This window comes from Neltuma alba, unplaced genomic scaffold (genome assembly GCF_004799145.2).
Source record: "Neltuma alba isolate B1F8T4 unplaced genomic scaffold, ASM479914v2 tig00000908_pilon, whole genome shotgun sequence".
NCBI classification, from domain to species: domain Eukaryota; kingdom Viridiplantae; phylum Streptophyta; class Magnoliopsida; order Fabales; family Fabaceae; genus Neltuma; species Neltuma alba.
The window spans coordinates 142,802-154,798 of NW_021632249.1; the positions used below are offsets into that span (position 1 = coordinate 142,802).

An 11,997-nucleotide genomic window follows, 5' to 3' on the forward strand; every position below is an offset into this window, starting at 1 on the left:
AATATAAACTTAATTAAATAGATTCATACTGAAATATAAAATATTGAGAATGAAATTAAATTAACAAGTATATAATAAAAAATAAGTAATATAATTAATTAATTCAGGAAATTTTTTTAGAACAATTAATATTTTCTTGCTGGCAAAAAATAAAATTATTAATAATTCATTATTATATTATAGTTATAAACTAATATATTTTATGTTAATAGAATAGTATTATTAGAATTTATAAAATAAAGGGATAATTAATCTGTAAATCCTTGTAAATCCTTGAGAGAAAAGACTAGCAGTTATTTAAACAGAATAACTGACAGAGGAAAATTTGCAGAATGGTAAAAAAAAAAAAAACATTAATTTATTGACCTTCATTCCATTGACAAATTCAACATAACAATATCGAACAATGACTTTATTTGAAAGCAACTTGCAAAGAGAACAATAAAACTCAACAAATTTCATATTGATACATTTCTGCCGTCAAACTACCCTTAATCTCAAGGAACAAATTAAATTAATAAATGAATAACGAATAAAAGGAAAATACAAGAATTAATATGTTAGACAAATTTCTTCCTTGGACTTTGTCCACTAAAATTAAAATCAACACTTGGGCATGTCGGTAGGTGGTGGTAGCATCTGTTGGTCAGGATTGTTACCATTCTTCACAATGAAAGTCATAGCCATTCCCCATGTCACGTGACGCTCCAAATGACAATGCATGAACCAAACACCTACATATATCCAAGCCAAATATGTATAACATCTATTAATCTTTAAGATTTGAAATGTTATGTTGCTCGTGGGCGGGAGTAAATGTAAAATATATACCTGGATTGTCAGCAGTGAATCTTATGGCGACCCAACCATTTTTGGGTATGGTCACAGTGTTTTGATAGGGAGGATCAACAAGGTTGTAATTCAAAGTATCCTTTTGCTCGTCAAAGTTTCCGAATCCCCAGCCTACGACATAGAAACTATATCCATGCAAGTGAATAGGATGTTCTGTTCCAGTAAGCACATTAGTTCCCTGAAGAACAAGCTCCACCGTGGATCCGTACTCAAGCACCTTCACCTCTGTGCCCACTGACGGAGTCAACAAGAACTGAGGCAAATCGTTTCCTGTAAAATCAAAGTTCAATGGCGGAAAATCTGGGAACTTGTCCCCATAGACACCACGAACGTTGTTATGGTAAGCCTGCAAGATGTTAGCCCCAGGAGGCAATTGGAAGCTGATATTGTTCATACTGGCAGCAAGACGATCGCCATTAATTGGACCAGCACATGCTGAACCATTCTTACACGGTAAGGTGTTCACAGACACTGTGTAGAAAAGCTTGTTGCTTATTTCTAATGGCACGTCAATGGGGTGGTTCTTGTCTGCTAAGCTTTTGAATTGGCTCAGTTGCTCGGTGGTTGCGATGGTGTCGTTTGAGTCTGGAAGCAAAGGCACGGAAGGGATTGTTGAAGTTGGCATATTGTGTCTGCTTCGTTTGTATTGAAGGATGGCAGTGGTGTTTGAAGGGCTAAAAAGGACATTAGGAGAACTGGAATATGCTTTGGCAGCCATGTAATAGCGACCTATTGGTTGGTTTGCTTCTAATAGAACATCCATAGTCTGACCAGGTGAGATTGTGATGTAATCTACTTTCACAGGCTTTATGTAGCTTCCATCTGTTCCCACCACTGTCAGTTTATGATTGGCAATTCCAAAGAAGAGAACTTGTTCCAGTGCTGCGTTGATCACTCGAAGCAGATAGGTCTTGCCATGTCGAACACTCAGCTTGAAAGTTTCTGCCATAATTATATTACTAACATCAATTTTTTTTCATAAGAGAATCAACATATGGATAGTTGTTCAAAAAAGCACAATTTTGGTATATAAATATATATGTATAATTACCAGAATTGGAGCATGGATAAGAATCACCAGGTTGGCCATTAATGGTGAAAGCATCAGACACCACGGGGTCCCCTCCGCTTGCACGAAAGTCATTGTAAACCTGAACGATGTCTTGTTTCCACCATTCTCCTGCATTTATACAATTTACAAGTTTATAGTTAAGTTATGGTCTTTGAAAGTGTATATTAAAAACTGGAGTTCTCAAAAAATATATGATCACGAGATTCGATACCTAATATAATGGGAACTTCAGCGTGTGGCTTTGGAAATGGGTAGTTAGTTCCAGGCTTGGGATTGATGACAATAGCGCCATGAACTGTGGCCCGGGAGTAGTCACTGTGAGCATGCCACCACAGAGTGCCTTCCTCCTCAGAAAATATGACCTTTTGGCTAAACTTGTGACCTGGTTTTATGGGACACTGAGTGATAAATTCAGGACCATCCGACCATGGATATCTTGGCTGGTTCACTCCATGCCTGCAAATCAATAATTTTCAATAGTTAAGCTTACGAGTTTAGTAATGTCCTGAAGAGATAATGCAGAAAGCCAGGGTTTGGTTTGTTTACCAGTGGATGGTGATACTCTCGTTGGCTCGGTTATAGACATCAACAATGATGGTTTCACCCTTGGTCACGTACAACGTTGGTCCTGGAAACTGCCCATTCACTGTCAATATGTTTTTCGTGCTGCAAAGCCTTGTGTACGAAGTGTCTTTGACCTGCACACATTAAACACAAGCGTCAAGATGCAATTAACGTCACTGCTATTTTGTATTTAATCTCATCTCAGAGAGTCATTACTTGGAAATATTGATGCTAAACTGAATTATTATCTATTATCTTCATGAGAACGTACCTCGAAGGTATAGTGTCTTACTGCATAGGAACCTAGGACGTTATTGAGGAACAAAAATCCTAATATCTGCAAGATCAATATTACTGAGATTTTCATGACAGCGTCTCTGAACCAAGAAATGCCCGAAGAAAGAGTTGATCTCCACGGATTACTAAAGTTTCTGTTTGTTTCTTCAAGAAAGGCTTGCCCTCTCTCTCTCGATTAATATTGCTGCGCCTCTTTGGTAGTTGGGAAAAAGCTCTGATATATATTGTTTTTGTGTGATTGATGATGTTTGAAATGAACATGCAGGTGTGTGTGTGTGTGTGTGTGTGTGTATATAGTGTCGTGAGAGGCTTTGACATGAACATAATTACGCGTAAGAATACTTTTCCATTTGTGTGGCTTGTGCTTTTCAGCTTAAATTTGTCCAAGTCTCTTTATCGCCAGGTCTTTCTCAAAATATTCTTTCTGACATAAATGAGCTACTTGGTCATCACAAAACGAGGTGTGCTTAGTTTGGTGTGGAAATTGCAATACACTCACGGATAACGAAACAAAGTTGAACAAGTACATATGCGTAGTTTGGAAGTTTCTTTGGATAAGAACAAGTTCATGCATGGTTTTGCAATAAAATATTGAAAGGTCAACTCTTCATTATTTCTCAGTGTCTTTAATAAATGATGAAAATCCAAAACCCACAAATGTAGAAAGTCAAAGCCTAAATAAATACACGAAAGCTACCATAGGGTCAAATAAGTAATTTTCAAAAAACACCAGTTTATTGATTTCATTGACCCACGTTGGTTCAACGTTGGCTACCAAGATTCCTTTCAATCATTCACAAAGTTAAATATCCCCCCCGCTTACTATTAACTACTCCCATGCATCATCATCATGGAAATTCTGACGTACCTATCCTATGTATGAGACTGAGAAAGAAAGGTTTTTTTGTCTTATTTATAAATTTCCATTAAATTCTTAGTATATATACTATTTTATCATTTATTTATTATAGTATAGATAGTTATTTTTTTAAAATGTGTATATGTTAAATAGTAATAAAGTGGAAAATTTGTTATATTTTAAATAACAATTAATACAGTTTAAAGTTTTTCTTAATCTGTATGAAATATATTAGAAGTGTTTATAGATAGAACCAAAAAAGTATTCCATGATAGAATATGTTTTTTTTATAACAATAATAGAATGTGTTTGTCCCCTAAGTTTATAACTTTTTTTCCTAATCTCCCTCTATTAATTGCATATTTCGGGTTGACAAAAAAAAAGTTACACTTATGGGGGGATGTTTTCCTTTAGGAAAGTGATTTCAAATGCAGATGATTCCAAAGAAATAATCTAGAAGACCAACATAAATTTATTACAAATAAAATAATTAACTAATTTTTTTAAATATTTGCAAAATTAGTTACTTAGCTCCAACGCTTAAAACCGGAGATGATATGTTTTTTAAAAAGAACTGTTTTATGTTTCTAGCTGTCTTCCCACCGGCCCATAAATGATGAAACATTCAAAAGAATTGACCACCTTTTATATTTGAAATCATGAACTTGTTGTAGCCAAAAAAAAGAAAAGAAATCATGAACTTGTTCCCATACGAAGATTCGAAATTACAAAATGCCATTGGAAGCAAGAAGAATATGTAATATAATCTTGCTATTGACAGCTCAAATGTTATGGTACCTTCTAATTTGTCAACTCCAAGATCTAAAAGTCACAGAGAAATTGAGCCAGACTCATGAGCCTCCAAGCTATATTAGTTCCATCGCTGATTAGTGACTTTCTTATACAATTTCTTGGTCGGCCGTTGGCTGCCGCGGCTGGTGCATTCAGATGTAGGCTGCGACCAGTATGTCATAAATTTGAGCCCCACACGTTTTTTAAAGTAAAGGATATGTTTAATTCTTTAATTATATATAAGATTTTAATTTAATCACTTAACTTTAAAAGAACTATAAAATTATTAACAAAAAATGATGATGTGGAGATTTTAAGTGTTACTAAAACATTCTCAAATACTAATAGGTTTAATTTTTAAAACAATCATGATTGTTATAAAAAATCATCATTTAATATTCAGGGAAAAAAAACTACTGCTTTCATTTTTATTTTAAAATAACACATTATTTCTTTTGTCCATAAAAAAATACTAACTCTAGTCCTTAATATGTAAAAGATATATAATTAATTTAGGAATATTAAAAAAATTAATTAAATTAGTTATTTGTAATAAATATATGTTGGTTTTTTTGAATTATCCTATTTAATCATTTGTTTTAAAATGACCCCTTATTCGAAGAAATCCCTTATAATTAATAAGGATATTTTAGAAAAAATTTATAAATTTGAGAGAAAAAATTTATTGAAGTAAACCAAATTTGATCTAACCCTTCAAATACTAAAACCTATGGCGAGCAACGTGTTGTTTGATATAACAGCTCTAACTTTTGTCAAAGAGAATATTTTGATAAGGACGTAGGCACACACATTTGAAAGATCATGCTCATGATGAATTAAAATCCCCCAAGACAGTAGCAACACAAGATTGAATATTCTATATTCTTACGCGTAATCATGCTGACGTCAAAAGCCTCTCATCAAAACTACCTACACTCCTTTCATTTTCATTTTGAAAATGTCCTTGTCTAAAACTAAAATGTTCCTTTTCTATTCTGAAGCTAACAGTTGTGTTAATTTTTAATTTATTATTGGCTTCACTAAAAAATTATGAATTGATTTTTCTTATGAACATATTTAATATAAGTTGTCTTCAGGCTACTTATGTAAGTGTGTCACCATTCGAGGTTTTTGAGTAGCTTGATTCTTGTAATAAATTTTATATTGGTAAAAATTAATCACCAATTCCCTATAATTTTACCTCATTTTTAATTAATTTCTTATAGTTTTTCATTTTAACTGGGTTCTCATAGTTTTCTTAATTCTAAGTATTGGCCCAGAGCGCCAGACTCATAATTTGTTAATTTGTAAGAGGAAAGATGTCAATGCGGCTCTCACATATGCATGAAACTCCAATAATTTTGCCACCCAGATCTAAAAAAATCGAAATTACATATGATATATAGATACAAGGAGACAATTATGAGTATAATAATTTATTTTTATGCTGATAATAAATAAATTTTATTTCATCATTTTATTTTTAAAAAGCCTATATTTTTACTTTATATATTGTGCCGACTGACACGTCACCATCTACGCAAGTCCTAATTAACAAATTGTGAGCATAGATATGAATAGATACAACTGAAGAGACGGTAAGGAACACAGGATATTCAATAAAAAATTATTTAAACCTTATTAAAAATTAAGTGAAATTAAGGCAAAAATAATAGGTGACAGGCGACGCATGCCTCTGGTAATCAATATATAGATAATACACTTGATTAAAGCTATGAAGATCAACTATTACCTCTTGTCCTTAATACAAGAATTAGTTGACTAATTTAAGCAAATTAAGAAAATTAGTTAAGTTAGTTATTTGTAATAAATAGATGTTGTCTTTTCTAAAATACCGTTGCTAATTATATGCATTAGCTAGAATTATTATTTGATGAAATATTTAACATGTACAACTACTACAAAGATTATTTTGAAAAAAAAAAGGATAAATATGAGAGACAAAGTGGATTAAGGTCTTACATTTAAAATCAAATTGAATATCAAACTAGTTCTTATATTAATGACAGAAGTAGTATTATGCATGTTAATTATTATATTTAACTAGCGAACCTCTATTCTAACTTAATTGGATGTTCAAATTTTGGGACATAAGTTGATGAATGATTGAAAAGAATCTTGGTTAGATGCCATCTTTGAAGGATGAACAATTATGAATGTTAATAATAAATTGTTTTTTAATTAGTCGACTGTATCACAATAATATTCAAATCGTTTCTGGTGAATTTATTTAGCCATTCTTTGACTTGTTATGTCCGTGGGGTTTTGGATTTTCATCATTTATTACTTATATTTGTTAGCCCACAAATGAAGAAACATTCAAAAGAATTGACCACCTTTGCATATGTGAAAAACCACGAACTTGTTCTTAAGTAAAGAAGCTTCCACATATGTCGCAATTCCACTTTAAGTTAATTAAGCTAGAATCTATATAACAAACTATTTGATACCACAGCAAGTTTTTTTTTTTAATTTTAATGAAACTAATAATCTGGCAGTGTTTTTGAAATTAGTTGACCGTATATTATTATTCAAACTGGCTTCAGTGTATTTATTGTATTGTATTGTTTAGCCTTTGACTTTTTATATTAGAGGGTTTGGGATTTTTCATCACTTATCATATATTTGTGTATGTATTCTTAGAAGTTGATTCTTCTCTGTTATACGCCTGGTGCTTGTAAAAAAAAAAAAAATTAGCTGGCTTTTTCCATCAAGCCACAAATGAGGAAACATTCAAAGAATTGACCAGGATTTTATAATCGAAAACAAAGCACAAACTTGTTCCTTTATATCAAAACGGCTCTCTCTCTCTCGCTCTCTCTCTCTCTCTCTATATATATATATATATTATAAACTGGACAGGCCGGGAAATGATTGGATTTTATTAAAGAAGTTCAAATCAAAGAAATTGACCTTTCAATATTTTATTGGAAACCATATGCATGAACTTGTTCTTGCAGAAAGAAACTTCCAAACTGCGTATACTTGTTCAACTTTGTTTCGTCATCCATAATTATTTTGCAAGAACACTGAGCAAAAGGAAAGACCTGGTGATAGAGAGACTTGGACAAATTAAAGCCCAAAAGCACAAGCCACACAAACTGAAAAGTATTCTTACGCGTAATCATGTGCATGTCATAGCCTCTCCCAACACAATATATATACCTGCATGTTCACTTCAAACATCATCAATCACACAGAAACAATACATATCAAAGCTTTTTCTCAACTACCAAACAGGCGCAGCAATATCAGTTAGCAGAGAGAGGGCAAGCCTTTCTTGAAGAAACAAACAGCAACTTTACTAATCCGAGGAGTTCAACTCTTTCTTCAGCCTTTCTTTGGTTCAGAGACATTGTCATGAAAATATCAGTAATATTGGTCTTACAGATATTAGGAGTTTTGTTGCTCAACAACCTCCTAGGTTCCTGTGCAGTAAGACATTATACTTTTGAGGTACGTTCTCATATGAAGATGATGATTCAGTTTAACTATACATATGTATCCACGTAATTACTCTCTGAGATGAGATTATATATCAAAAATATACCTGGTAACTTGCATCTTGACGCTTGTGTTTAATGTGTGCAGGTCAAAGACACTTCATACACAAGACTTTGCAGCACCAAAAGCATATTGACAGTGAATGGGCAGTTTCCAGGACCAACGTTGTACGTGACCAAAGGTGAAACCATCATTGTTGATGTCTATAACCGAGCCAACGAGAGCATCACTATCCACTGGTACGTTTATCAAATTCAAACGAACCAAATTCAAACGTTCATTTTCTGCATCTCTAAGAGATATTTAATTTATTAAAGGTTCGAAATTATTGATTGGCAGGCATGGAGTGAACCAGCCGAGATATCCATGGTCGGATGGTCCTGAATTTATCACTCAGTGTCCCATAAAACCAGGTCACAAGTTTAGCCAAAAGGTCATATTTTCTGAGGAGGAAGGCACTCTGTGGTGGCATGCTCACAGTGACTATTCTCGAGCCACAGTTCACGGCGCTATTGTCATCAAACCCAAGCCTGGAACTAACTACCCATTTCCAAAGCCACATGCTGAAGTTCCCATTATATTAGGTATCGAATCTCGTAATTATATATTATTTGAGAACTCAAGTTTTTAATATTTTTAGCGAAAGAAGGATAATGAGAGATAAAAGACACAACGGTAACAAAGAAAGAGAGAGACATAATTCAGAAATGACTTTGTATCATTTTCCATGTTTTGAACAGCGCCACTATAAGGGGTATATATACGGATAACTATTCTAGAATATTCCTAGGGCCAGCTGTACACAAACATGTGCTGTGAGTTACAATTTCAATTTTCACGAGTGTTGCTGTGTTTGGGCTTCAGGAGTGTACGTCTTGGGCTGCTGTTTGGTGATAGATGTAATTGGGCTTGTCGGTGTTCTAACAAATATAAACTTTCAAAGACCATAGCTTAACTTGTGAATTGTATAAATGCAGGAGAATGGTGGAAACAAGATATCGTCCAGGTTTACAATGACTTTCGTGCAAGCGGAGGTGACCCCGTGGTGTCTGACGCTTTCACCATTAATGGCCAACCTGGTGATACTTATGCATGCTCCGGTTCTGGTAATTATACATACAAAAATATGCTTTTTTGAACAACTATCCATATGTTGGTTCTCTTGTGAAACTCAAAGTTAGTAATATAATCATGGGTATTTGTAATCATGGCAGAAACTTTCAAGCTGAATGTTCGACATGGCAAGACCTATCTGCTTCGAGTGATCAATGCAGCACTGGAACAAGTTCTCTTCTTTGGAATTGCCAATCATAAACTGACAGTGGTGGGAACAGATGGAAGCTACATAAAGCCTGTGAAAGTAGATTACATCACAATCTCACCTGGTCAGACTATGGATGTTCTATTAGAAGCAAACCAACCAATAGATCGCTATTACATGGCTGCCAAAGCATATTCCAGTTCTCCTAATGTCCTTTTTAGCCCTTCAAACACCACTGCCATCCTTCAATACAAACGAAGCAGACACAATATGCCAACTTCAACAGTCCCTTCCATGCCTTTGCTTCCAAACTCAAACGACACCATCGCAACCACCGCGCAACTGAGCCAATTCAAAAGCTTAGCAGACAAGAACCACCCCATTGACGTGCCATTAGAAGTAAGCACCAAGCTTTTCTACACAGTGTCTGTGAACACATTACCGTGTCAGAATGGTTCAAAATGTGCTGGCCCAAGTGGTGATCGTCTTGCTGCTAGTATGAACAATATAAGCTTCCAATTGCCCCCTGGGGCTAACATCTTGCAGGCTTATTATAACAACGTTAGTGGTGTTTATGGAGACAACTTCCCAGATATGCCGCCATTGAACTTTGATTTTACAGGAAATGATTTGCCTCAGTTCTTGTTGACTCCATCAGTGGGCACAGAGGTGAAGGTGCTTGAGTACGGATCCACGGTGGAGCTTGTTCTTCAGGGAACTAATGTGCTTACTGGAACAGAACATCCTATTCACTTGCATGGATATAGTTTCTATGTCGTAGGCTGGGGATTCGGAAACTTTGACGAGCAAAAGGATCCTTTCAATTACAACCTTGTTGATCCTCCCTATCAAAACACTGTGACCGTACCCAAAAATGGTTGGGTCGCCATAAGATTCACTGCTGACAATCCAGGTATATATTTTACATTTACTCCCTCACAAGCAATATTTCAAATCTTAAAGATTAATATATGTTATAGATCTTATAGACTAATCCTATTTGAGTTGGATATGTAGGTGTTTGGTTCATGCATTGTCATTTGGAGCGTCACGTGACATGGGGAATGGCCATGACTTTTATTGTGAAGAATGGTAACAATCCGGACCAACAGATGCTACCACCACCAACTGACATGCCCAAGTGTTGATTTTAATTTTAATGGAAAAAGTCCATGGAAGAAATTTGTCTAACACATTAATTCTTGTATTTCCTTTTATTCGTTATTCATTGATTAATTTAATTTGTTCCTCGAGATCAAGGGTAGTTTGACAGCAGAAATGTATGAAATTCGTAGTCATGTTTGGTTCCTTTTGTAAGAATATTGCTTTCAAATAAAGTCATTGTTCGATATTGTTATGTTGAATTTGTCAGTGGAATGAAGGTCAATAAATTAATGATTTTTTTACCATACTGCAAATTTTTCTCCTCCGTTAGTCATCCTATTTAAATAACAGCTAGTCTTTTTTTTTTAATGAATTTCAGTATTATTCCTTAAAAAGCTAGCAGTTGATGAGATAGAGGCCATATGTAACTTGTAATTCACCCAAAAAAAACTAACGCTGTAACATGTGATCATCATAAGTGCATTAATTTATAACCAACAACTTATTTTAATTCTTTCTATCATTCTGATGAAACAAGTTAATTCAACCTTAAAATTTTGTATTATTTTTGACAGGTGACACGTAGTTCCACCATATATTACTGTCATAATGACGCATTGTTCATTTGTTATTTTGGAGGAATGTTAAATTCAGTAGATTGAAGAATATATTGGTTGTTTAATTCACACAATGAGTCATTGTCCATTTGTTATGTTTTTATAATCTACGCATCAATATAAAGCCCACCATATTTCAGCAGGAAATTACAAATTATGCACTAATTGTTGGAGTAACATAAGTCTATTTAGTATGAGGGAAATGGAGAGGAAATAGGAAAATTTTAATGGATCCTCATTCAATGCTCATTACAACGATGAATACTATGTGCTTATTATTATAATTGTATCTAGACTATTCAGAATTTAATGTGAATGGTTCACATTTAAAATTTTTAGTATACAATTTTTTGAATAATAATTTTTTTTGAAAATGTTAGCTATAGACTATCTTTATTTTGAATTCTGTATCTATTAAAATAAAAAATTAATTAAAATGTATGAAAAATTTATATTCAATATGCACCATTCAAAATTGATCTGAATGATCCAAATTAAGATAAGCACTCCATGCTAATCATGGTAATGAGCATGGAATGTGCTCCTAATTTCAAAGTGTTCGATTTAAAAAATTAAAGAAAAGATATTAAAAGCTTGTAATTAATTTTTCCACCCATTTTAGCTTACATCTTCTTTTTATTAAAATTTTATTACCCCATTTTTTTAATTTTTCAAATTGAATTCATTGAAATTTTTTCTCCTCCCCATTTTGCTCGTACTAAACATACTATATTATTGAAGTAGTATAGTAGCTTTAGGATTTCGGAGAGATGTCCATTGATATTTCAATTCAAAATAAAACTAAATCGTTAGTTTTAACCATTCTTTGTAGTTAATAAATCACTACTGCCGCAATAACTAGCTACATTATATATTTCAATCTAATCTAATCATGGCCTCCGTTTGAACATAATTAAAGTAACCATAATCAAATAGACAAATGAAGACTTTTTTATTTCGGCTAGCAAGTGAAGAATTGATTGAAGGATGAAGTTCAAAGTTGGACATGCACAACATATTGTATGATCAGTGTTAAATATCACCGGTGATCTAT

General features: G+C 33.6%; 2 protein-coding genes across 2 annotated transcripts; one reads left to right on the top strand and one right to left on the bottom strand.

The window, feature by feature from the left end:
* Nucleotides 1-603: 603 nt before the first annotated feature.
* LOC114747852 (laccase-15-like) lies at nucleotides 604-2,855 on the bottom strand. Its single transcript, XM_028936199.1, has 6 exons — nucleotides 2,760-2,855; nucleotides 2,471-2,622; nucleotides 2,136-2,380; nucleotides 1,904-2,032; nucleotides 832-1,794; nucleotides 604-734 (listed from the first exon to the last, which is right to left on the bottom strand). The coding sequence occupies exons 1-6, from the start codon at nucleotides 2,853-2,855 to the stop codon at nucleotides 604-606; spliced, it is 1,716 nt and encodes a 571-aa protein (XP_028792032.1).
* Nucleotides 2,856-7,817: 4,962 nt separating this feature from the next.
* Nucleotides 7,818-10,370, top strand: LOC114747776 (laccase-15-like). The gene is made up of 6 exons (XM_028936127.1): nucleotides 7,818-7,913; nucleotides 8,049-8,200; nucleotides 8,301-8,545; nucleotides 8,939-9,067; nucleotides 9,176-10,135; nucleotides 10,240-10,370. The coding sequence occupies exons 1-6, from the start codon at nucleotides 7,818-7,820 to the stop codon at nucleotides 10,368-10,370; spliced, it is 1,713 nt and encodes a 570-aa protein (XP_028791960.1).
* The last annotated feature ends 1,627 nt before the right edge of the window (nucleotides 10,371-11,997 follow it).